This window comes from Chiloscyllium punctatum, chromosome 36, assembly GCF_047496795.1.
Source record: "Chiloscyllium punctatum isolate Juve2018m chromosome 36, sChiPun1.3, whole genome shotgun sequence".
Taxonomy (NCBI): Eukaryota; Metazoa; Chordata; class Chondrichthyes; order Orectolobiformes; family Hemiscylliidae; genus Chiloscyllium; species Chiloscyllium punctatum.
The window spans coordinates 20633647-20660133 of NC_092774.1; the positions used below are offsets into that span (position 1 = coordinate 20633647).

The 26487-nt window shown below is 48.9% G+C and overlaps 1 protein-coding gene across 1 annotated transcript; it reads right to left on the minus strand.

Annotated features, from left to right (window-relative positions):
* Positions 1 to 1215: 1215 nt before the first annotated feature.
* Positions 1216 to 25502, minus strand: LOC140460032 (uncharacterized; the record flags this gene model as incomplete). The annotated part of the gene is given in 3 exon segments (XM_072554439.1): positions 1216 to 10160; positions 14184 to 15333; positions 24071 to 25502. Coding segments are annotated over 3 exon segments (4266 nt in total), but the record flags the coding sequence as incomplete, so codon positions are not given.
* Positions 25503 to 26487: the final 985 nt, after the last annotated feature.

A 26487-nucleotide genomic window follows, 5' to 3' on the forward strand; every position in this document is an offset into this window, starting at 1 on the left:
GTGGGATTTTTAACTTTGTATACCCCAGTGCAACACCGGAATCTCCAAACCATTATTTTGTAATTGCGATCATGAGGAAACAGGCCATTCCTTTGAGCCAGACAAATAAATGATGGAACAAAGGATGTCAATATATTTCAGAGAGGGAGCTCCAAGAGCAAACTTTTCCAGACTCTGCACCTTCTCTGGATTAGGTGAAAGTGAGGACTCCAGATGCTGGAGGTTAGAGTCAAGATTAGAGTGGAGCTGGAAAAGCACAGCAGGTCAGGCAGCATCCGAGGAGCAGGAAAATCGATGTTTTGCCTGAACCGTCGATTTTCCTGCTCCTCGGATGCTGCCTGAACTGCTGCATTTTTCCAACACCACTCTAATCTCACCTTCTCGAAATTCACTTCCTGTCCAATTAGCTCCTTCAAATCAACAAATAAACCCCAGTCTGAGCAGAGAATTCCAGGATTTTAACTCAGCAAGTGTTAATATGTTTCAAAGTCAGCCCGGTGCGTGGCTAAGAAGGGAAGTTTGGTTCAGCCAAAGGACTAAATGAAACTCAATTAAGGCTCATGGTTCATTCAACCCTCTATTACTGCCTGGTTGTGATGTGAAACAAAAATTTTTACTGAGTATATTCAGTTAGTACATTATACACAAATTCAAGGAGGACAGGCTGTGATGGAACAAAGGATGTCAATATATTTCAGAGAGGGAGGGGATGGGATCAGGGCAGAAGTGTGGGAAATAGGTCAGACACAGCACAAGATCCTGTCAAACACAACGGAAGGGGAAAATGCACGCCTGAGGAATATGGTCCTGTCGGAGGTGCTCTGGTGAAAAGTGGTCGAGATGGAGAAAGTGGGAGAATGCAATGGAGTCCCTACAGGAAGCAGAGAGTGAGGATGCACAGTCCAGGTAACCATGGGAATCGATGGATTCGTAGGGGATATCAGCAACCAACCCATCGTCAGAAATGGAAGCCAAGATGTCGAGGAAGGGAACTGCGATGTCTGTGATGGACTCGATGAAGGTGACAGTGGAATGGAAATCCGAACCAAAGCTGATTAACTTTTCAAATTCGGAGGAAAAGCAGGAAGCAGTAACTGGACTGATTCCAGGAATGGGTGGAGTGAATTTTTCAGAAGGACTACATGGGCCACTGGCAGCGTTGGGCTGAAAGGACCTCATGAGGTCTGATCAAAATGAATACATGAAGAAATGTGCTCTACAACACAAAACAAATTTATTCACTTCATCTAATGTAGGTACATGCAAACTAATGAGCAAGGATTTTCCTGCTCCATGGATGCTGCCTGACCTGCTGTGCTTTTCCAGCACCACTCGAATCTAGAAACTAATGATTGACTCTATTATACCTTAACAAACTTTCGATACAATCAACAAGTCAATTTCACTGCCTTGTGTTCACTCCCCCAGAGTGCTGTGGATGCCAGGACATGGAGTACATTTAAGGAGGAGATAGACAGATGTTTAATCAGTACCGGGTTGAAGGGTTATGGAGAGGAGGCAGGAAAGGGGAGTTGAAGCCGAGATGCGATCAGCCTTGATGGTATTAAATAATGGGGCAGGCTCGATGGGCTGAATGGTGTACTCCTGCTCCCCGATGTCATGGTCTCACTAGGTTGACTTTAGATCTACCTGCAGTGAGAGGCAAACTCTGTTTCCTAACCAGGAGAAAGTAAATGTTGTTCATCAGCTTCTGTGGATCATTTCAGAGGAAATGTGCACTCCCAGGCTGAGAGAGCATCAGCCCCTCTGGGATATATAACCCCTCTGACCCTCCCACTTCACCCACTGTTTGAATGGACACGGTTCAGTCCTGGATTCTCAGCAGCAATGAACAGCAGAATCCAACTGTGTCTGATGAACTCTGTGGTGTTTCTGCAGCTGGCACGCCTGGACAAAACCCCACCCACACACAGAGCAGATGAATGGCTTCTCCCCGGTGTGAATTCGCTGGTGTTTCAGCAGAGTCGATGAATCCCTGAATGCTTTCCCACACACAGCGCAGGGGAACGGTCTCTCCCCGGTGTGAACGCGCTGGTGGATTACCAGTCCGGTCGATTCAGTGAATCCCTTCCCACACTCAGAGCAGGTGAACTGCCACTCCCGGGTGTGAACTTGCTGGTGTTTCCTGAGGCTGCCGGAGTAAGCGAATGCCTTCCCGCACTCGGAGCAGGTGAAAGGCCGTTCCCCGGTGTGTACTCGCTCGTGGTTCAGAAGTTTAGATGACCAACTGAATCCCATCCCACACCTGAGACAGGTGAACGGCCTCTCCCCGGTATGAACCCGCTGGTGTCTGTGGAGGCTCACGGAGTCAGTGAAACCCTTCCCACAGTCCAAGCAGGTGAACGGCCTCTCCCCGGTGTGAAGTCGCCGATGAATCTCCAGCTCAGAGGGAAACCGGTACCGTTTCCCACAGTCCCCACACTGCCATGGCTTCTCCACGGTGCTGTTGTCCTTGTGTCCCTCCAGGTTGGATGATGAACTGGAGCCTGAAGTGCCCCCACACACAGAACCCCTTGATGGTGTCTCCTGGAGGAATGTTATTGCAGCAGCAGCAGCAATAACTTCCGCATTCAGACAATAGGAGTGCTCTGATTGGCTGGAGGACCAGAGCGCTTCCGGTCTTCCAGCGCTGTCTATTGGACGGTCCGAATGCCGAGCAGTCGGGAGCCAGCCAATAGGAGCCGCGCCTGTTCCGGACAAAGGGCCACGCGCTGCCCCTCGTGCTGAGGGAGCTGGAGGAGGGGAGGGCACTTTACAACAAATCCCTTCCCTTCATTGTCCTCCAAGGCACGTGTTCACACAAAGCCCAGGGTTTCATTGTAACCTCACACTCCCTGAGACTTCCTCATCTGGCCCAACATCTGTGAGCACAACACTCTCTGTTCCCAACCTGGGGTTAAACTGTTCATGTACAGGAGCTGGAGGGAAAGGGAGTGAATCCAAGGAAAGGGGGACAGACTCTGGAAAGGTTGGCCTAGCTGTCTCTCAGATATTGACATTGTGTGCTCCTTCAGTTGACACAAGGTTAAACAGACAGGACCCAGAGAGAGCTGGCTGATCGGATATGAAATTGACACATTATGATAGGGGAGAGAAAGGATGGTTGTAGAGGATTGTTGGATGAGAATATTGGACTGATTTGGAGATGCCAGTGTTGGACTGGGGTGTACAAAGTTAAAAATCACACAACACCAGGTTATAGTCCAACAGATTTAATTCGAAGCACTAGCTTTTGGAGCGACGTTCCTTCATCAGGTGGTTGTGGAGAATATAGGAAGTATGGGATTAGTGGTGCTGGAAGAGCACAGCAGTTCAGGCAGCATCCAACAAGCAGCGAAATTGACGTTTCGGGCAAAAGCCCTTCATCAGGAATTCTGGTTTCCAGCATCTGCAGTTATTGTTTTTACCAATATAGGAAGTACGTTTAGTAAGTTTATGGATGACAGGATAATTGGTGATACAGTGGACCGTGGAAAAGGTTATTTCAGAGTCTTTCTGGCAATCCATGACAGATTCTTAATCCATATTCCACCATCAGCCATTGGGAGATACAAATCCAGGTGCCCAGAATGTTACCTGGGTCTCTGGATTAACAGTCCATTGATAATACTGTGACGCCTTCACCTCCCTGATCTCAGGAAATAGGTCAGGATAAATGTTATTCTGGCAGCAAGAGGTCATTACCCAGAACCTCCTGCCGATAGGGAGGGTGGAAATGGAGATAATCCATGATTTCAGCATTTGGTGGGCACTTGAAGGAAATAAACTTGCAGGACCCTGGGGATATAGAGGGAGGAAGGGCAAATGGATTGCTGTGTATAGAGTCGATATGACTCACATCACCGTTTGTAGTCAGGTGTCATATACAGATACAACATTACAGAAAGTAATGAGGAATACTATACTGAGGATGCACTACAGAACAGCAGGAGACATTTCTGTCCTGTGTTAATTTGCTGTTCCCTAAATATAATTTGCTGTCATTGTCCATCTCGATGGTCACACACGTGAATCTGGATAGGACAGTCGAAGGACCTTTAGTAAGTTTCCCATGAGCGAATTTCAACTTAACAGAACAGACGGTGACCATTCTCTGAGGCTATCATTCCTGCGGGCTATTCCAGTGTGAAAGTGCCCGGTTTAGATTGAAACAAAGTTTGGCAGTTAACTGTCAGTCATCAGTCATCATTGTCCATGCCAATGCCTCCACCGCTCAGAGCGTATTTGCCAACCAATCAGCACAGACTTCTCATGCAGCACAAAAATTGGTGTTCTTGCAAAGGTCCTGATGAGAACTACACAATTTTGTCAATGCTTGGTCCGACCAAAGAGCTGAATAGGTTTAGGGTGAGAGGGGAAAGATATAAAAGAGACCTAAGGGGCAACAGAGGATGGTACGTGTATGGAATGAGCTGCCAGAAGAAGTGGTGGAGGCTGGTACCATTGCAACATTTAAGAGGCATTTGGATGGGTATATGAATAGGAAGGGTTTGGAGGGATATGGGTCGGGTATTGGCAGGTGGGACTAGATTGGGTTGGGATATCTGGGTCGGCACGGACGGGTTGGACCAAAGGGTCTGTTTCCGTGCTGTACATCTCTACGACTCTAATTAAGGCTCTGGATTCACTCAAGCCTTTATTGCCGCCTGGTCGTGAGGCGATGCAAAGACTTTGACTGAATATATTCAGTTAGCCTATTTACACAAGTTCAAGGTGGACAGGCTGAGGAAACCACACCTTTCCAGGAGGGAAGGGATGGAATCAGGGCTGAAGTGTGGGAGGTAGGTCAGACATAGTCCAAAGGTCCTGTCAAACACATCGCAAGAGGAAATGCATGGATGAGAAAACCGGTCACTTCAGAGGTGCAGCCAAGAACAGCTGACATTTAGGGGACAGCAAAATTAACATTTCTGGTGAAAAGCGGGAGAGATGGTGGGACTGGGAAAATGCAATGGAGTTTCTACAGGAAGCAGGGCGTGAGGATGCACAGTCCAGGTAACTGTGGGAGCTGATAGATTCACAGCAGATTTCAACGGCCAGCCCAGAGATGTCGAGGAAGGGAATTGAGAAGTCAGTGATGGACCAGGTGAAGTTGACAGCAGGACGGAAATCAGAAACTTTTTAACGTTTCAAATTCAGAGGGAGAGCAGGAAGCAGCAACTAGACTGACTCTCGGAATAGGTCGGATTAATTTCCAGTCAGGATTGCGTGGGCCACAGCCAGTGTTCGGCTGAAAGAACTTAATGGGTTCTTTAAGGTCTGATCAAAATGAAGACATTAAGAAATGTGCACGCGAATCTAAAGCAAATTTATTCACTTAACCTGCTTGAGGTACATGCAAATGGCTCTATTAGTCTGACAAACTTTGGATACAGTGTCAAAAAGTGTGGTGCTGGAAAAGCACAGCTGGTCAGGCAGCATCCAGGGAGCAGGAGAGTCGATGTTTCGAGCAAAAGCCCTTCATCAGGAGCAGAAACAGAGACGTTACTGCTTCCTGCTCTCCCTCTGAATTTGAAAAGTTAAATTCAATTTCTGTCCTAGTGTCACCATGACCTGCTCCGTGTTTCCCATTGAGAGATTATGCTCAAAACGTCGACTCTCTTGCTCCTTGGATGCTCCCTGATCTGCTGTGCTTTCCAAGCACCACACTTTTTGATTCTGATCTCCAGCATCTGCAGTCCTTACTTTCTCCTGGTTAATAAAACTTTTGATACAGTCAACAGTGAGTCTCACTGCCTTGACTTCACTCCCCGGAGTGCTTCGGATGACAGGACATGAAGTAAATGTAAAGGAGGAGATATTCAAGGAACAGGAGAATCGAGGTTTCGGGCATGAGCCCTTCTTCAGGATTCGTTGAGGAACCCAGAGTGTGGGGGGTAAGTACATGAAAGATTTTGGTACTTACTGTCTTTAATTTCCGATATGGTTCGGAAGAACTGTTTGTTTAATGTATGGATTCTTCTGTGGATGAAGAACAGTAGAGGTCCTTTACAGGTCTGGGAGAGTGTTGTCCTGAGCTGGGGTAGGGCTGACTGTAGGGAATGTAGGTAGCGGCGCATGGCTGCGAGCGTGGAGTGGAGGATCCGGAGGGAGGCCTGTTGTTGGAGGCTTCGGATTTGTTGTAGGTACTGGTTGGGTCCAAATTTTGTTGGTCTGAATGTAGTCCGGAGTCTGTGCGGGGTCAGTCGGTTCCATAGGCAGGTGCTGAGGAAGGAGATGTGGCTGTGGTAGCGAGTCTGTTTGAGAACGTGGCTGAAGAGCTTCTGGGCAGAGGAGATGACCTGGGGTGTGCAGTGAGAGAGGGACTCACTGAAATCCTTGTAGAGGGAGGAGGAGAGCTTCTTCAAGGAAGGCATCCTTGTAAGAGGATTCGCAGTAAGTTAAAATCTTCGAGGAGAAAGTGAGGACTGCAGATGCTGGAGATCAGAGCTGAAAATGTGTTGCTGGAAAAGCACAGCAGGTCAGGCAGCATCCAAGGAACTGGAGAATCGACGTTTCGGGCATGAGCCCTTCTTCAGGAATCACATTTTCCTGAACTTTTCCAGCAACACATTTTCAGCTCCGATCTCCAGCATCTGCAATCCTCACTTTCTTCCGGTAAGGAGGAGATAGTCAGATTTTTAATTAGTAAAATACGGCAATTTGCTAACGTAGTTAATTTGTAAATTAACAAAATAAGCAGTATCGTGGACAGTGAGGAAGGTTATCAGAAATTTCAGCAGGACCTTGATCTGCTGGGTAAATGGCCCGAGAAATGGCAAATGGAGTTTAATATCGATAAGTGCGAGGTCTTACATTTTGAAAAGTCAAATCAAGGTAAGAGTTTTATGGGAGAAAGTGCGGACTGCAGATGCTGGAAATCAGAGCGGAAAATGTGTTGCTGGAAAAGCGCAGCAGGTCAGGCAGCATCCAAGGAGCAGGAGAATCGACTTTTCGGGCATGAGCCCTTCTTCAGGAATGAGGAGAGTGTGCCAAGCGGGCTAAGATAAAAGGTAGGGAGGAGGGACTTGGGGGAGGGGCATTGGAAATGCGATAGAGGAAGGAGGTTAAGGTGAGGGTGATAGGCCGGAGTGGGGGTGGGGGCGGAGAGGTTGGGAAGAAGATTGCAGGTTAGGAAGGCGGTGCTGAGTTCGAGGGATTTGACTGGGACAAGATGGGGGGAGGGGAAATGAGGAAACTGGAGAAATCTGAGTTCATCCCTTGTGGTTGGAGGGTTCCTAGGTGGAAGATGAGGTGCTCTTCCTCCAGCCGTCGTGTTGCTATGGACCAAGGTGCATGTCCTTGGTGGAGTGGGAGGGGGAGTTGAAGTGTTGAGCCACAGGGTGGTTGGGTTGGTTGGTCCGGGTGTCCCAGAGGTGTTCTCTGAAACGATGGTCAATAGTGGAACAGAGCGACCTTAGGGTTCAGGTGTATGGTTCTCTGAAAGTGGAGTCCCAGGTAGACAGGGCAGTGAAGAAGGCTTTTGGCAAACTGGCCTTCATCAGTCAGGGCACTGAGTATAGAAGTTGGGAAGTTCTGTTGCAGTTATACAGGACGTTGGTGAGGCCGCATTTGGGAGTACTGTGTTCAGTTTTGATTTCCTTGTTATAGGAAGGATGTTATTAAACTGTAAAGAGTGCAGATGAAAGTTACAAGGATGTTGCCAGGACTCAACGGTCTGAACTACAGGGAGAGATTGGACAAGCTAGGATATTTTTCTTTAGCGTGTCAGAGACTGAGAGGGGAGGGGGACCTTATAGAGGTGTATAAGATCATAAGAGGCATGGATAGGGTGAATGCACTCAGTCTCCTTCCCAGGATTAGGGAATCAAGGACTAGTGGGCATCTGTTTACAGTTACAGGAGAAAAAAAATAAAGGGAACCTGAGGGGCAACCTTTTTACACACAGGGTGGTACGCATATGGAATGAGCCGTCAGCAGAAATGGTCGAGGTGGGTACATTAAGAACATTTAAAAGGCATTTGGACAAATACATGGAGAGGAAAGTATTCAAAGGGTATGGGGCAAGTGATCAGAGATTTTGGTCGGCATGAACCAGTTTGGGCCATGCTGTCAGATTGCATGTACCTGTGACTCTAATAACGGATTGAAGCGTTATGGAGAGTAGGCAGGAAAGCAGAGTTGAAGCCAAGAGGCAAGCAGCATGGTGGGACAGGCTCAATGGGCTGAATGGTGTACTCCTGCTCCCCGATGTCATGGTCTCACTGGGTCAACTTTAGATCTACCTGCAGTGAGAGGCAAACTCTGTTTCCTAACCAGGAGAAAGTAAATGTTGCTCATCAGCTTCTGTGGATCATTTCAGAGGAAATATGCACTCCCAGGCTGAGAGAGCACCAGCCCCACGGGGATATAAAACCCCACTGACCCTCCCACTTCACCCACTGTCCGAATGAACACGGTTCAGTCCTGGATGTGATTCTCAGCAGCAAGGGACAGCAGAATCAAAATGCAGTCTTCACTGATGAACTCTCTGGTGTCTCCGTAACGTGTATGACTGGATAAATCCCCTCCCACACACAGTGCAGGTGAATGGCTTCTCCCCGGTGTGAATTCGCTGGTGTTTCAGCAGATTCGATGAATCCCTGAATGCTTTCCCACACACGGTGCAGGGGAATGGTCTCTCCCCGGTGTGAATGCGCTGGTGGACCAACAGTGGGGCCAACTGAGTGAATCCCTTCCCACACTCAGAGCAGGTGAAATGCCTCTCCCCGGTGTGAAGTTGCTGGTGTTTTTTGAGGCGACTGGACTGAGCGAATCTCTTCCCGCACTCGGAGCAGGAGAACGGCCTCTCCCCGGTGTGAGCCCGCTGGTGTGTCAGCAGCCTGGATACCGTACTGCATCCCTTCCCGCACTCCGAGCAGGTGAACGGCCATTGCCCGGTGTGAACCCGCTCGTGTTGCTGAAGGCTGCTTAGCCGACTGAATCGCTTCCCGCACGCAGAGCAGGTGAATGGCCGCTCCCCGGTGTGAGATCGCTGGTGTAACAGCAGGGCAGAGGAGTGAGCAAATCCCTTCCCACACTCCGAGCAGGCGAACGGCCTGTCCCCGCTGTGAAGTCGCTCGTGTTTTCGAAGGCAGGACAACCGACTGAATCCTTTCTCACACCGAAAGCAAGTGAAGGGCCTCTCCCCGGTGTGCACTCGCTGGTGTGACAGTAAGAGGGATGAATCAGTGAATCCCATCCCACACTCGGAGCAGGTGAACGGCCTCTCCCCGGTGTGAACCCGCTGGTGTGCCAACAGTTTGGACGATGAATTAAATCCCTTCCCGCACTCGGAGCAGGTGAAAGGCCATTTCCCAGTGTGAATTCGCTCGTGCTGTATAAGGCTGGATGACCGGATGAATCCCTTTCCACACCTGAAGCAGGTGAAGGGCCTCTCCCCAACGTGACCTCGCTTGTGCGCCACCAGCGAAGAAGACCGAGTGAATCCCTTCCCACAGTCTGAGCAAGAGAACGGTCTCTCTCCGGTGTGGACTCGCCGGTGTGTCACGAGGGAAGAGGAATGAGTGAAACCTTTCCCACACTCGGAGCAGCTGAATGGCCTCTCCCCGGTGTGAACCCGTTGGTGTGACTGGAGCGAGGAGGCGTGAGCAAATCGCTTCCCGCAATCGGAGCAGGTGAACGACCTCTCCCCGGTGTGAACCCGCCGGTGTCTAAGGCGGGAAAAGGAGTCAGTGAATCCCTCCCCACAGTCAGAGCAGGTGAACGGCCTCTCCCCGGTGTGACCTCGTCGATGAATCTCCAGCTCAGACGGAAACCGGTACCGTTTCCCACAGTCCCCACACTGCCATGGCTTCTCCACGGTGCTGTTGTCCTTGTGTCCCTCCAGGTTGGATGATGAACTGGAGCCTGAAGTGCCCCCACACACAGAACCCCTTGATGGTGTCTCCTGGAGGAATGTTATTGCAGCAACAGCAGCAGCAGCAATAACTTCCGCATTCAGACAATAGGGCTGCTCTGATTGGCTGGAGGACCAGAGCGCTTCCGGTCTTCCAGCGCTGTCTATTGGACGGTCCGAATGCCGAGCTGTCGGGAGCCAGCCAATAGGAGCCGCGCCTGTTCCGGACAAAGGGCCACGCGCTGCCCCTCGTGCTGAGGGAGCTGGAGGAGGGGAGGGCACTTTACAACAAATCCCTTCCCTTCATTTTCCTCCAAGGCACGTGTTCACACAAAGCCCAGGGTTTCATTGTAACCTCACACTCCCTGAGACTTCCTCATCTGGCCCAACATCTGTGAGCACAACACTCTCTGTTCCCATCCTGGGGTTAAACTGGAGCTTGAGGGAAAGGGAGTGAATCCATGGAGAGGGGCCAGACTCTGGAAAGGTTGGTCGAGGTCTCTCTCAAAGATGTTGATATTGCTTGCTCCTTCAGGCAACACAAGGTTAAATCAGACAGGATGCAGGGAGAGCTTGCCGATAGGATATGAAATTGATATCACTGTATGAGAGAGAGGATGATGGAAGAGGTTTGTTATTCCTGCTGGAGGCTTGTGACTCATGGTGTGGCGTGAGGATTGGTGTCAAACTTTAAACAAATCATTTGGATGAGAATACAGGAGGCATGGTTAGTAAGTTTGCAGATGGCACAGAAATTGGTGGGATACTGGACTGCGGTATAGGATATATAGTTCACAAATGAGATTCCCTACAGTGTGGAAGCAGGCCATTCAGCCCATCAAGTCCAAACTGACCCCCCGAACAGTGTCCTACTTAGACCCCCGACTTCACATGACTAATCTGCACAATCCTGGTTTGGTTTTAGCATGGCTAACAAACCTAACTTACACATCTTCAGACTATGGGAGGAAACTGGAGCACCAGGAGCCAACCTGCACAGACCATGGAAAATGTGCACAGGTCACACTGACAGTCACCAAGAGTGGAATCGAACCTGCATCCCTGGTGTATTCAGGCAACACTGTTAACCACTGAGCCATCATGCCACCGAACAGTAGAATGGGACTTTGATCAGATGGACCAATGGGCTGAGGAGTAGCAGATGGAATTTAATTTAAATTAAAATTAATTTAATTTTAACATGAGGTGTTGCAGGTAGAAAAGCAGTGTGTGGCACGCTTGCTGTCACTGGTCAAAGCATTTAGGATAGGAGTTGGGAATGTCATGTCATGTTGTGACTGTACAGGGCTTTGGTGAGGCCACCTTTAGAATAGAGCATACAATTCAGCTCACCATGCTACAGGAAATATGTTGTTAAACTGAAGAAAGGTGGAGAAAACATTTACAATGGTCTTGCCAGGACTGGAGCATTCGGGTTTTAAGGAGAGGCTGGATAGGCTGGGACTTTCTTCCCTGCAGCATCAGAGGCTGAGACGTGACCTTATTGAGGGTCATAAGATCATGAAAGGTCGTTCAGTTCGCAAGCTGAGACAAGAGATTTTCAATTTAACCAATCAATTAAAATCAGGGACTAGCTACCCAAAACTTGCAAAATTTAAATCTAATGGTCTTGACAACATAGGATGGGTCCTAGTGTAAGAAATCGATACGTCATCAACGGTTTGAAAGAATGGGGCAATTGACCAGAGGCCTGGAGTTAACTCCCCTTCACCAGAGCCAAGAGTGCTCAGTTCAAGAAAGGGAAGTTGGCTCTCACATTCATCTGTGTATTAAAATAACGCACCATCTAAATGTCTAACAGAAGATTCGGAGAAGACATTCCTGGAAGCGTAACAGCAGAGGATGCACAGAACATTCTGGAGGTCAGGTAACCTCACAGCCATGTCAAGAAACTTTTTTTTGTGATATGAATGGGACTTGTATTTATTGGGACAGCATACCATTCGAATCTGGTTTTATTGAGGATTAGTTCGTTGTTAGATGGGATTTATTGGGTTTGCTTGTAGTGTGTTCACTGTTAGAGCTACACAAATAAATGGTAACTTGTTGATTTTAAAGTGAGTGTCAGTGCTTTATTTTATTTAACCACAAGAAGTTGCTGAAAGAAGGTTGCCACACTTTTCACAGACTATAGTGTGATTATAGGGTGGTCTGGTTTGTGTTCTCGGAGCGCAGTTAACGGATGGGTTTATAATACTCTACCAGAGTTGATTTGACAACCATCATTCACTGACCTCTCATGCAATATAAGAATTGGTGTTTGTGCAAAGCTCCTGATGAGCACGACACAGACAATTTTGTCACAGTTGGACTAAGTTTGGTTTGACCAAAAAAACAAAACTCAACTCCATTAAGGCTCATCGTCCATTCAACCCTCTATTGCTGCTTGGTCATGTTGTGATACCAAGACCTGTACTGAATATACTCAGTTGGTACAAGATACACAAACTCAAGGAAACCACATTGTTCCATGAAGGAGGATGATGAAGGGCTTTTGCCCGAAACGTCGATTTTACTGCTCCTCGGATGCTGTCTGAACTCTGTGCTTTTCCAGCACCACTAATCCAGAATCCAGCAAGTGGGAAAGGGACCAGGGCAGAAATGCGGGACATAGTTGGAACACTTTGACAGAGAAACTGGGAAAACGCAATGGATTCTCTACAGGAAGTAGGGAGTGAGGATGCACAGTCCAGGTAACCATGGGAAGTCAATGTGTCCTTGATGGATGTTGGTGGCCAGCCCCTCTTCAGGAATGGAAACCAAAAGCTGAGGAAGGAAATTGAGAAGTCAGTGATGGGCCAGGTGATAGTGATAGCAGGACAGAAATTGGATGCAAAACTGAATAACTTCAAATTCTGAAGGACAGCAGGAAGCAGGCTGATCCCTGGAATGGGTGGGATGTCGTTCCGGGAAGGATTGCACCGGCCACTGGCAGTGTTGGGCTGAAAGGACCTACAGGTATCCCCCGATTGTCAAACGTTTTGCTTTTATGTAAGACCTACATTAGGACCTGTTTTCACTCACTCACTCAAAGAAATCTGAAAATGATTCTTGCTTTTATGAGAAAAAGTAAAATTTTCCCGTGTATATTAATGCTTCTTCACTTTATACCATTTTGGCTTAGGAAAGGTTTCATAGGAACGCAATACTTTCCCATAGCAGGGGATTATCTGCAATAGCTTCTTTAGGGTCTGATCAACATGAATACATGAAGAAACTGTGCTCCACTGTTCAAACCAAATTTATTACCTTCATCTACTTTAGATACATACAAACTGATGACTGACTCAGCTTAACCAATGTTTAATGCAGTCAACAAATGAATCTCACTGCCTTGTCTTCACTCCTGCAAACTGCTGTGGATTGCAGGACATGGAGTAAACTTAGCAGGGAGATAGATAGATGTTTAATCAGTAACAGGTTGGAGGGTTATGGAGAGGAGGCAGGAAAGGGGAGCTGAAGCCGCGATGCGATTAGCCTCGATGGTATTAAATGGTGGGGCAGGCTCGATGGGCTGAATGGTGTACTCCTGCTCCTCAATGTCATGGTCTCACTGGGTTGACTTCAGATCTACCTGGAGAAAGTGAGGACTGCAGATGCTGGAGATCAGAGCTTAAAAATGTGTTGCTGGAAAAGCCCAGCAGGTCAGGCAGCATCAAAGGAGAAGGAGAATCGACGTTTCAGGCATAAACCCTTCTTCAGGAAATCCCTTTCAGAAAAGCCCTTTCCTGAAGAAGGGCTTATGCCCGAAACATCGATTCTCCTGCTCCTTTGATGCTGCCTGACCTGCTGGGCTTTTCCAGCAACACATTTTTAAGTTTAGATCTACCTGCAGTGGGAGGCAAACTCTGCTTCCTAACCAGGAGAAAGTAAATGTTGTTCATCAGCTTCTGGGGATCATTTCAGAGGAAATGTGCACTCCCAGGCTGAGAGAGCATCAGCCCCACGGGGATATAAAACCCCTCTGACCCTCCCCTTTCATCCACTGTCCGAATGTACTCGGTTCAGTCCTGGATGTGATTCCCAGCAGCAATGAACAACAGAGTCCAATTGCTGTCTTCACTGATGAACTCTCTGGTGACTCCGCAGTTTATATGACTGGATAAACCCCCTCCCACACACAGAGCAGGTGAAAGGCTTCTCCCCGGTGTGAATTCGCTGGTGTTTCAGTGCAGCCGATGAATCCCGGAATCCTTTCCCACACTCAGTGCAGAGGAATGGTCTCTCCCCCGTGTGAATGCGCTGGTGGATCAACAGCTGGGACGACTGAGTGAATTCCTTCCCACACTCAGAGCAGGTGAACGGCCTCTCCCCGGTGTGATGTTGCTGGTGTACGCGGAGGCTGCCGGATTGAGTGAATCCCTTCCCGCACACAGAGCAGCTGAACGGCTTCTCCCGGGTGTGCACCCGCTGGTGTCTCCGCAGCACAAACGGATCTCTGAAGGTTTCTCCACACTCAGCGCAGGAGAATGGCCTCTCCCCGGTGTGAGCCCGCTGGTGGATCAGCAGACTCGGTAATGTACTGAATCCCTTCCCACACTCGGAGCAGGTGAACGGCCATTCCCCGGTGTGAATCCGCTTGTGTTTCTGAAGACCAGATAACTGACTGAATCGCTTCTCACACTTGGAGCAGGTGAATGGCTTCTCCCCGGTGTGAACCCGCTTGTGTGCCAGGAGGGAAGAGGCGAGGGCGAATTCCTTCCCACAGTCTGAGCAGGTGAAGGGCCTCTCTCCGCTGTGTACACGCTGGTGTGCCTGCAGTTTGGACATGGAACTCAATCCCTTCCCACACTCTGAGCAGGTGAAGGGCCACTCCCCGGTGTGAATTCGCTTGTGTTCTTGAAGCCGGGATGACAGACTGAATCCCTTCCCGCACTCCGTGCAAGTGAACGGCCTCTCCCCGGTGTGAATTCGCTCGTGTCTTCGAAGGCTGGATGACCGAGCGAAGCACTTCCCACACCGGAGGCAGGTGAACGGCTTCTCCCCGGTGTGAACCCGATTGTGCACCACGAGCGAAGAAAGGTGAGCAAAACCCTCCCCACAGTCAGAGCAGGTGAACGGCCTCTCCCCGGTGTGAACACGTCGATGACGCTTCAGCCCAGACGGAAACCGGTACCGTTTCCCACAGTCCCCACACTGCCATGGCTTCTCCACGGTGCTGTTGTCCTTGTGTCCCTCCAGGTTGGATGATGAACTGGAGCCTGAAGTGCCCCCACACACAGAACCCCTTGATGGTGTCTCCTGGAGGAATGTTATTGCAGCAACAGCAGCAGCAGCAATAACTTCCGCATTCACACAATAGGAGTGCTCTGATTGGCTGGAGGACCAGAGCGCTTCCGGTCCTCCAGCGCTGTCTATTGGACAATCCGAATGCCGAGCTGTCGGGAGCCAGCCAATAGGAGCCGCGCCTGTTCCGGACAAAGGGCCACGCGCTGCCCCTCGTGCTGAGGGAGCTGGAGGAGGGGAGGGCACTTTACAACAAATCCCTTCCCTTCATTGTCCTCCAAGGCACGTGTTCACACAAAGCCCAGGGTTTCATTGTAACCTCACACTCCCTGAGACTTCCTCATCTGGCCCAACATCTGTGAGCACAACACTCTCTGTTCCCATCCTGGGGTTAAACTGTTCATGTACAGGAGCTTGAGGGAAAGGGAGTGAATCCAAGGAGAGGGGGCCAGACTCTGGAAAGGTTGGTCGAGGTCTCTCTCAAAGATGTTGATATTGCTTGCTCCTTCAGGCAACACAAGGTTAAATAATAAAGATTGCAGGAAGAGCTTGCCGATAGAATATGAAATTGATATCACTGTAGGAGAGAGAGGATGGTGGGAGAGGTTTGTTATTCCTGCTGGAGGCTTGTGACTCATGGTGTGGCGTGATGATTGGTGTTGGATCCACTTTTTGTCAAAATTTATATAAATCACTTGGATGAGAATACAGGATGCATGGTTAGTAAGTTTGCACAAAAAAATGTGTTAATGGAGTGTGATGTAGGGTATATAGTTCACAAATGAGACTCCCCACAGTGTGGAAACAGGCCAGTCAGCACATCGAGTCCATACCGACCCTCCGAACAGTGTCCCACTCAGACCCCCTACTTCACATGACTAATCCACCCAATCTGCACAATCCTGGTTTGGTTTTAGCATGGCTAACAAACCTAACTTACACACCTTCAGACTATGGGAGGAAACTGGAGCACCAGGAGCCAACCTGCACAGACCAGGGAAAATGTGCACAGGTCACACTGACAGTCACCAAGAGTGGACTTCAACCTGTGTCCCTGGCACTATCAGGCAAGCACTGCTAACCACTGTTTACTACAGGAGTTGGGAATGTCATGTTGTGGCTGTACAGGGCTTTGGTGAGGCTACCTTTAGAATAGTGCATAAAATTCAGGTCACCATGCTCCAGGAAATATGATGTTAAACTGAAAAAAGGTGGAGAAGAAGTTTAAGATGATCTTACCAGGACTGAAGTGTTCGGGTTTTAAGGAGAGGCTGGATAGGCTGGGACTTCCTTCCCTGCAGCATCAGAGGCTGAGACGTGATCTTATCAAGGGTCATCAAATCATGAGGGGCATGGATAGGGTAAATAGGCAAAGTCTGTTCCTTGGGGGTGGAAGAGTCCAAAACTTAGAGGGCATAGGTTTAAGTTTAGAGGGGAAAGAGTTAAAAGGGAACTGAGGGACAACATATTCACACAGCGGGTGATGCATATGAGGAACAAGCTGCCAGAGGACATGGTTGAGGAGGATGCACTTTCAAGACTTAACAGACATTTGGAAAATACATGACTCGAAAGGGTTTACCCAGGCGAGAAGGATTAGTTCAGTCTAGGATTCCCGGTCGGCATGGACGGGTTGTACCAAAGGGATTGTTTCTGTGGTGTGTGACCCAGCATGACATTTGTATAATCAATTTATGCCTGTTGGAGTTTTGAAGATTGAGAAGCTTTATAGAGTCATAGAGATGTACAGCACGGAAACAGACCCTTCTGTCCAACCCGTCCAAGCCGACCCGGATATCCCAACCTAATCTAGTCCCATTTGCCAGCACTTGGCTCATATCCCTCCAAACCCTTTCCTATTCATGTGCCCATCCAGATAACTTTTAAATGTTGTAATTGTACCAGCCTCCACCACCTCCTCTGGTACATCATTCCCTACGTGGCACGGTGGCCCAGTTGTTAGCACTGCTGCCTCACAGCGCCAGGGATCTGGGTTCAAATCCTAACTCAGGTGACTGTCTGTGTGGAGTTTGCATATTCTCCCCGTGTCTGCATGGGTGTGCGCGGTTTCCTCCCACAATACAAAGATGTGCAGTTTAGGTGAATTGGTCATACTAAATTGCCCACTGTGTTAGGTGCATTAGTCAGAGGGAAATGGGTCTGTGAGTTGCTCTTCGGCGGGTTGGACCGAAAGGCCTCTTTCCACGCTGTAGATAATCTAATCGATACATGCCATCCTCTGTGTGAAAAAGTTGCCCCTTAGCTCCCGTTTAAATCTTTCCCCTCCCACCCTAAACCTCTGCCCTCTAGTTCTGGACTCCCCCACCCCAAGGAAAAGACCATGTTTATTTATCATGCCCCCTCATGATTTTATAAGCCACAATAAGGTCACCCCTCAGCCTACAATGCTCCAGGGAAAACAGCCCCAGCTTATTCAGCTTCTCCCTGTTGTTGTGGTTCTGTTCGCCGAGCTGGGAATTTGTGTTGCAGACGTTTTGTCCCCTGTCTAGGTGACATCCTCAGTGTTTGGGAGCCTCCTGTGAAGCGCTTCTGTGATGTTTCCTCCGGCATTTATAGTGGTTTGTCTCTGCCACTTCCGGTTGTCAGTTCCAGCTGTCCGCTGCAGTGGGTCGGTATATTGGGTCCAGGTCGATGTGCTTCATCCACGAATTCAATCAATAAGCGGACAGCTGGAACTGACAACCGGAAGCGACAGAGACAAACCACTATAAATGCCGGAGGAAAGATCACAGAAGCGCTTCACAGGAGGCTCCCAAACACTGAGGATGTCCCCTAGACAGGGGACAAAACGTCTGCAACACAAATTCCCAGCTCGGCGAACAGAACCACAACAACGAGCACCCGAGCTACAAATCTTCTCACAGACTTCTCCCTGTAGCTGAAATTCTCCAACTCTGGCAACATCCTTGTAAATCTTTTCTGAACCCTTTCAAGTTTCAATAGACAATAGACAATAGACAATAGATGCAGGAGTAGGCCATTCTGCCCTTCGAGCCTGCACCGCCATTCAATATGATCATGGCTGATCATTCCTAATCAGTATCCTGTTCCAGCCTTATCTCCATACCCCTTGACTCCACTATCTTTAAGAGCTCTATCCAATTCTTTCTTAAAAGAATCCAGAGACTGGGCCTCCACTGCCCTCTGGGGCAGAGCATTCCACACAGCCACCACTCTCTGTGTGAAGTAGTTTCTCCTCATCTCTGTCCTAAATGGTCTACCCCGTATTTTTAAGTTGTGTCCTCTGGTTCGGCACTCCCCCATCAACGGAAATATGTTCCCTCCTGCCAGAGTGTCCAGTCCTTTCATAAGCCTATACGTTTCAATCAGATCCCCTCTCAGTCTTCTAAACTCAAGGGTATACAAGCCCAGTCGCTTCAGTCTTTCCGTGTAAGGCAATCCTGCCATTCCAGGAATTGACCTCGTGAACCTACGCTGCACTCCCTCAATAGCCAGAATGTCTTTCCTCAAATTTGGAGACCAGAACTGTACACAGTACTCCAGGTGTGGTCTCACCAGGGCCCTGTACAGCTGCAGAAGCACCTCTTTGCTTCTATACTCAATCCCTCTTGTTATGAAGGCCAGCATGCTATTAGCCTTCTTCACGACCTGCTGTACCTGCATGCTTGCCTTCATTGACTGGTGGACAAGAACACCCAGATCTCTCTGAACAGCCCCTTTACCTAATTGATACCATTGAGGTAGTAATCTGCCTTCCTGTTCTTGCCACCAAAGTGGATAACCAGACATTTATCCACATTAAACTGCATCTGCCATGCATCTGCCCACTCACCTAACTTGTCCAGGTCACCCTGTAATCCCCTAACATCCTCATCACATTTCACCCTACCACCTAGCTTTGTGTCATCAGCAAATTTGCTAATGTTATTGCTGATACCATCTTCTATATCATTTACATATACTGTAAAAAGCTGCGGTCCCAGCACGGATCCCTGCGGTACCCCACTGGTCACTGCCTGCCATTTCGAAATGGAGCCGTTAATCACTACCCTTTGTTTCCTGTTAGCCAACCAATTCTCTATCCAATCTAGTACTTTGCCCCCAATCCCGTGCGCCCTAATTTTACTCACTAACCTCTTGTGTGGGACTTTATCAAAAGCTTTCTGAAAGTCCAGGTACACTACATCCACTGGATCTCCCTCGTCCATCTTCCGAGTTACATCCTCAAAAAATTCAAGAAGATTAGTCAAGCATGATTTCCCCTTCATAAATCCATGCTGACTCTGTCCTATCCTGTTACTATTATCCAGATGTGCCGTAATTTCATCCTTTATAATAGACTCCAGCATCTTTCCCACCACTGAGGTCAGACTAACTGGTCTATAATTTCCTGCTTTCTCCCGCCCACCCTTCTTAAAAAGTGGCACAACATTAGCCGCCCTCCAATCCTCAGGAACCAACCCCGATTCTATTGAACTCTGGAAAATAATCACCAGCGCATCCACGATTTCCCGAGCCACCTCCTTCAGTACCCTGGGATGCAGGCCATCAGGTCCCGGAGACTTATCAACCTTCAGACCTAACAGTCTCTCCAACACCAAATCCTGGCAAATAGAAATTCCCTTAAGTTCAGGTCCTTCAGCCACTGTTACCTCAGGGAGATTGCTTGTGTCTTCCCCAGTGAACACAGATCTGAAGTACCCATTTAATTCCTCTGCCATTTCTTCGTTCCCAGTAATATATTCCCCTGCTTCTGTCTTCAAGGGCCCAATTTTTGTCCTAACCATTTTTTTGCCTTGGACATACCTAAAAAAGCTTTTACTATCCTCCTTTATATTCTTGGCCAGTTTACCTTCGTACCTCATTTTTTCTCTGCGTATTTCCTTCTTACTAATCCTCTGTTGTTCTTTAAAAGCTTCCCAGTCCTCCGTTTTCCCGCTTATCTTCGCTAAGTTATACTTTTTCTCTTTTAACCTTATATGTTTCTTTACTTCCCTTGTCAGCCACGGCCGCCCATGTCTCCTCCTGGGATCTTTCTTCCTTTTAGGAATGAACTGATCCTGCATCTTCTGCATTATACACAGAAATATCTGCCATTGTTCCTCCACGGTCTTCCCTGTTAAGGTATTAAACCATTGAACTTTGGCCAGTTGCTCCCTCATAGCTCCATATTTCCCTTTATTCAACTGAAATATTGTCACTTCAGATTGTACCCACTCCCTCTCAAATTGCAGATTGAAGCTTATTGTATTATGGTCACTACTTCCCAATGGCTCCTTCACTTCGAGGTCACTGACCAATTCTGGTTCGTTACACAATACCAGATCCAGAATCGCCTTATCCCTGGTCGGCTCCAGCACCAGCTGCACTAAAAATCCATCTCTGAGGCACTCCACAAAGTCTCTTTCTTGAGGCCCGATACCATCCTGATTCTCCCAGTCTACCTGCATGTTAAAATCCCCCATAACAACTGTAGTAACATCTTTGCGACAAGCCAATTTCAGCTCCTGATTCAACTTACCTCCAACATCCAGACTACTGTTTGGGGGCCTGTAGATGACTCCCATGAGGGTCTTTTTACCCTTAGTGTTTCGAAGCTCTATCCACACTGACTCTACATCCCCTGACTCTAGGTCCGCCCGCGCAAGGGACTGAATATCCTCCCTTACCAACAAGGCCACCCCACCCCCTCTGCCCGTCAGTCTATCCTTACGATAACACATGTAGCCTTGAATATTCATTTCCCAGGCCCTGTCCCCATGAAGCCACGTCTCAGTTATCCCCACAATATCGTATCTGCCAATTTCCAAAAGAGCCTCAAGCTCATCCACCTTGTGTCTAATGCTTCGTGCATTCATATATAGAATTTTTAATTTGTTACTGCTCTCACCCTTCCCCTCAACCCTTATTTCACTCAACTTTACAGCATGATGCCTTTTCCAGTTTTCTGCCTCCTTGATACAGTTGTCTTTCTTGACTTCTCTTGTTCTAACTACCCCTTCAATTTCCTTTTTAAACATCCAGCTTGTCCCCTCCCCCCCGCTACTTAGTTTAAATGTAGCGGTGTTGCAGCAGAAAACCTGCCTGCCAGAATGCCGATCCCTGTTCTATTAAGGTGCAAGCCATCTCTCTTGTAGAATTTATGGTTACCATAAAATATACCCCAGTGATCCAAGAACTTGAAACCTTGCTTCCTGCACCAGTTCCCCAACCACACGTTCAAGTCCATTATCTCCCGGTTTCTGGCCACACTAGCCCGAGGAACTGGAAGCAAACTGGAGATAACCACCTTGGACGTCCTGCTTTTTAGCCTTCTTCCTAGTTCTGCGAAGTCTCGCTGTAATATGTTCCTCCTCTTCTTCCCGACATCATTTGTGCCGACGTGTACCACCACCTCGGGCTCTTCACCCTCGTCCTTGAGGATGTCCTGCACTCTGTCCGCGATGTCTTTCACTCTAGCACCAGGAAAGCAACACACCATCCTTAAATCCCGTCTGCTGCCACAAAAACCCCGGTCAGTTCCTCTCACGATGGAGTCCCCTATTACCACGGCTCTATGTGATGTCCGACTCTTCCGCTCTGCTTCTGCGGCAACTTTTGATTGACAAACATGGCCGCCTTGCGAACTGGTAGTGTCATCAGACTCTACTGTTTCCAAAAGCTTCAACTTGTTCCTGACAGGTACTTCTCCCGGCGTCTCTTGCACCTGTCTCCTCTCTGCCTTCCTCATCGTCTGCACTCTTCTGCTCTCTTCTGGCATGATTGGTGTAATAACATCACTGAAGGTCTTGTCCAGAAAGATCTCGTTCTCTCGGATGAGCCTAAGGTCTTCGAGTTCTTTCGTCAGTGCTGCAATATGCTCGGTCAATTGCTGAATGTGCGCACACTTTCCACACATATACGAGCCAGACACACCAGAGTCATTGACTTGCCACATCAAACACGTAGCGCACTGAACCAGCTGAGCAGTCATGTCTTCACCCTCTTCAACTGTGGTGTAATCTCTTTACTCAACCTCTTTATCAAGATTCCTGAGCTGAAGCCTCACTCTTCGATCTAAACTTCCTTAGACCGTCTTCCTATGGCAACTCTGTGGACTCTTAATTAAGGTTAGAGGAGGAGGGAGGGAGGGAGACCCTACTTTGTAGGATCTGGGGTTTAGAACACACCCACTCTAATAACAATCACTTACCTACCCGACCAGCTTTGCGCTCCGTCTGAACTTCCGCCCAGCTCCCGCCGCTCTCTGCTGCGAAAAGTTTCACAACATCTTTCTGATAGGAAGGAGATCAGAATTGCACGCAATATTCTAACAGTGGCCTAACCAACATCCTGTACAGCCACAACATGACCTCCCAACTCCTATACTCAATGCTCTGACTAATAAAGGAAAGCTCACCCAACCGCATTCTCCAAGATCCTCTCCAACTGTGACACCACTTTCAAGGAACTATGAACCTACACTCCAAAGTCTCTTTGTTCAGCAACACCTCCTGGATCCTAACCATTAAGTACATAACTCCTACCCTGATTTGCCTTTCCAAAGTGCAGTGTCTCACACAGATGGATGTTTCTTTTAGGGTCATAGAGATGTACGTGTATGAATAGGAAGGGTTTGGAGGGATATGGGCCGGTTGCTGGCAGGTGGGACTAGATTGGGTTGGGATATCTGCTCGGCATGGACGGGTTGGACCGAAGGGTCTGTTTTCTTGGGAAAGTCTGGAAATAGGAGATACGGATTACAAATGTTTGGTCTCTCATTTCAGACAATGTATTCTGTCAGAGGGTAGTTAGTCTGTGGGGTGAAACCCAAAATCGGGGTTGGATTGTTATAAACAGAGAAGCCTCAATTATCCAGCATGCGATGATCTGAATTTTGCATTATCTGGCAGGATTGCAAGGATCCGACACTTGGCCAAACTATGTCACCAGCATTCGATTAACCGAATGAAATACAGATACTCCCCACACTGCACAGCTGAGGAAAGTGGTCATGTTGGAGGTGCTCCGGTAAAAAGTGGTAAGGGATGGAGAGACTGGGAGAACACGATGGAGTCTCTACAGGAAGCAGGCAGTGAGCAGGTCCAGTCCAGGTAACCGTGGGAGTCGATGGACCTGTACCGGATGTTGGTGGCCTGCCCATCATCAGGAGTGGATACAGAGGTGTCGAGGAAAGGAGTTGAGAACTCAGTGATGGTGGTAGTGCCAGCAGGACAGAAATCGGAAGCAAAACTGACTAAGTTTTCAAATTCTGAGGAAGAGCAGACTGATCCCTGCTACGGGTGGGATGTCTTTCCAGGAAGGATTGCACTGGCAGTGTCGGGCTGGAAGGACCCAATGGGGTCTTCAAGGTATGATCACAATGAACACAAGAAGAAATGTGCACTCCAATATACAAAGCAAATTTATTACCTTAATCTACGTTAGGTACATGTGAACTAATGAATGACTCTATTACCTTAACAAACTTTCGATACAGTCAACAAATGAGTCTCACTGCCTTGTCTTCACTCCCCCAGAGTGCTGTGGATGACAGGACATGGAGTACATTTAAGGAGGAGATAGACAGATGTTTAATCAGTACCGGGTTGAAGGGTTATGGAGAGGAGGCAGGAAAGGGGAGTTGAAGCCGAGATGTGATCGGCCTCGATGGTATTAAAATAGTGGAACAGGCTCGATAGGCTGAATGGTGTACTCTTGCTCCCCGATGTCATGGTCTCACTGGGTCAACTTTAGATCTACCTGCAGTGGGAGGCAACCTCTGTTTCCTAACCAGGAGAAAGTAAATGTTGTTCATCAGCGTCTGTGGATCATTTCAGAGGAAATGTGCACTCCCAGGCTGAGAGAGCATCAGCCCCTCCGGGATATATAACCCCTGTGACCCTCCCACTTCACCCACTGTCCAAATGAACACGGTTCAGTCCCGGATGTGATTCTCAGTAGCAGGAACAGGAGAGTCCAATTGCTGTCTTCACGGATGACCTCTCTGATGTCTCTGCAGCTTGTATTACTGGAGAAACCCTCTCCCACACACAGAGCAGGTGAAAGGCTTCTCCCCGGTGTGAATCCGCTGGTTGATTAACAGTCAGGCCGATTGAGTGAATCCCTTCCCGAACTCAGAGCAGGTGGACGGCCTCTCCCCGGTGTGCACTCGCTGATGTGCCTGCAGTCGGGACGATGAACAGTATCCCTTCCCGCACTCGGAGCAGGTGAACAGCCTCTCCCCCGTGTGAACCCGCTTGTGTGCCAGCAGCGAAGAGGACCAAGTGAAACCCTTCCCACAATCCGTGCAGGTGAACGGCCTCTCCCCGGTGTGAATTCTCTGGTGCCTCTGCAGGTCAGAGGAAATATTGAATCCCTTCCCACAGTCAGAGCAGGTGAACGGCCTCTCCCCGGTGTGAACCCGCCGGTGTGTCAGTAGGGAAGAACAGTCAGTGAAACCCTTCCCACAATCCAAGCAGGTGAATGGCCTCTCCCCGGTGTGAACACGCTTGTGTGCTACCAGGGAAGAAGGCAGAGTGAATCCCTTCCCACAATCCGAGCAGGTGAATGGCCTCTCCCCGGTGTGAATGCGCTGGTGTGACAGGAGGGAAGAGCAATCAATGAAACCCTTCCCACAGTCTGAGCAGATGAACGGCTTCTCCCCGGTGTGAACCCGCTTGTGTGCCACCAGTGAGGAGGATCTGGTGAATCCCTTCCCGCAGTCAGAGCAGGTGAACGGCCTCTCCCCGGTGTGCACTCGCTGGTGTGACAGTACGAGGGATGAATCAGTGAATCCCATCCCACACTCGGAGCAGGTGAACGGCCTCTCCCCGGTGTGAACCCGCTGGTGCGCCAGCAGTCTGGACGAAGCACTGAATCCCTTCCCGCACTCGGAGCAGGTGAAAGGCCATTGCCTGGTGTGAATTCGCTCGTGTTTTAGAAGGCTAGAGGACCGACTGAACCCTTTACCACACTTGAAGCAGATGAAGGGCCTCTCCCCGGTGTGCACTCGCTTGTGCGCCACCAGCAAAGAGGACTGAGTGAATCCCTTCCCACAGTCGGAGCAAGTGAACGGCCTCTCCCCGGTGTGCACTCGCTGGTGTGAGAGCAGTGAAGAAGACTGAGTAAATCCCTGCCCGCACTCCAAGCAAGTGAACGGCCTCTCCCCGGTGTGCACTCTCCGGTGTCTCTGCAGGTCGGAGGAATGAGTGAAACGCTTCCCACAGTCTGTGCAGGTGAACGGCCTCTCCCCGGTGTGAACACGTCGATGAATCTCCAGCTCAGACGGAGACCTGTACCGTTTCCCACAGTCCCCGCACTGCCATGGCTTCTCCACGGTGCTGTTGTCCTTGTGTCCCTCCAGGTTGGATGATGAACTGGAGCCTGAAGTGCCCCACACACACAGAACCCCTTGATGGTGTCTCCTGGAGGAATGTTATTGCAGCAGCAGCAGCAATAACTTCCGCATTCAGACAATAGGGCTGCTCTGATTGGCTGGAGGACCAGTGCGCCTCCGGTCCTCCAGCGCTGTCTATTGGACAATCCTTATTCCGAGCAGTCGGGAGCCAGCCAATAGGAGCCGCGCCTGTTCCGGAAAAAGGGCCACGCGCTGCCCCTCGTGCTGAGGGAGCTGGAGGAGGGGAGGGCACTTTACAACAAATCCCTTCCCTTCATTGTCCTCCAAGGCACGTGTTCACACAAAGCCCAGGGTTTCATTGTAACCTCACACTCCCTGAGACTTCCTCATCTGGCCCAACATCTGTGAGCACAACACTCTCTGTTCCCATCCTGGGGTTAAACTGTTCATGTACAGGAGCTGGAGGGAAAGGGAGTGAATCAAAGGAGAGGGGCCAGACTCTGGAAAAGGTTGGTCGAGGTCTCTCTCAAAGATGTTGATATTGCTTGTTCCTTCAGGCAACACAAGGTTAAATCAGACAGGATGCAGGGAGAGCTTGCCGATAGGATATGAAATTGATATCACTGTAGGAGAGAGAGGATGGTGGGAGAGGTTTGTTATTCCTGCTGGAGGCTTGTGATTCATGATGTGGCGTGAGGATTGGTGTTGTCAAATTTTTTTGTCAAAATTTATACAAATCATTGTATAAATGAGAATACAGGAGACATGGTTAGTACGTTTGCAGATGGCACAAAAATTGGTGGGATACTGGACTGTGGTATAGGATATATAGTTCACAAATGAGATTCCCTACAGTGTGGAAGCAGGCCATTCGGCCCATCAAGTATAAACCCCAAACAGTATCCTAAATAGACCCCCTACTTCACATGACTAATCCATCTAATCTGCACAATCCTGGTTTGGTTTTAGCATGGCTAATAAACCTAACTTACACATCTTCAGACTATGGGAGGAAACTGGAGCACCAGGAGCCAACCTGCACAGACCAGGGAAAATGTGC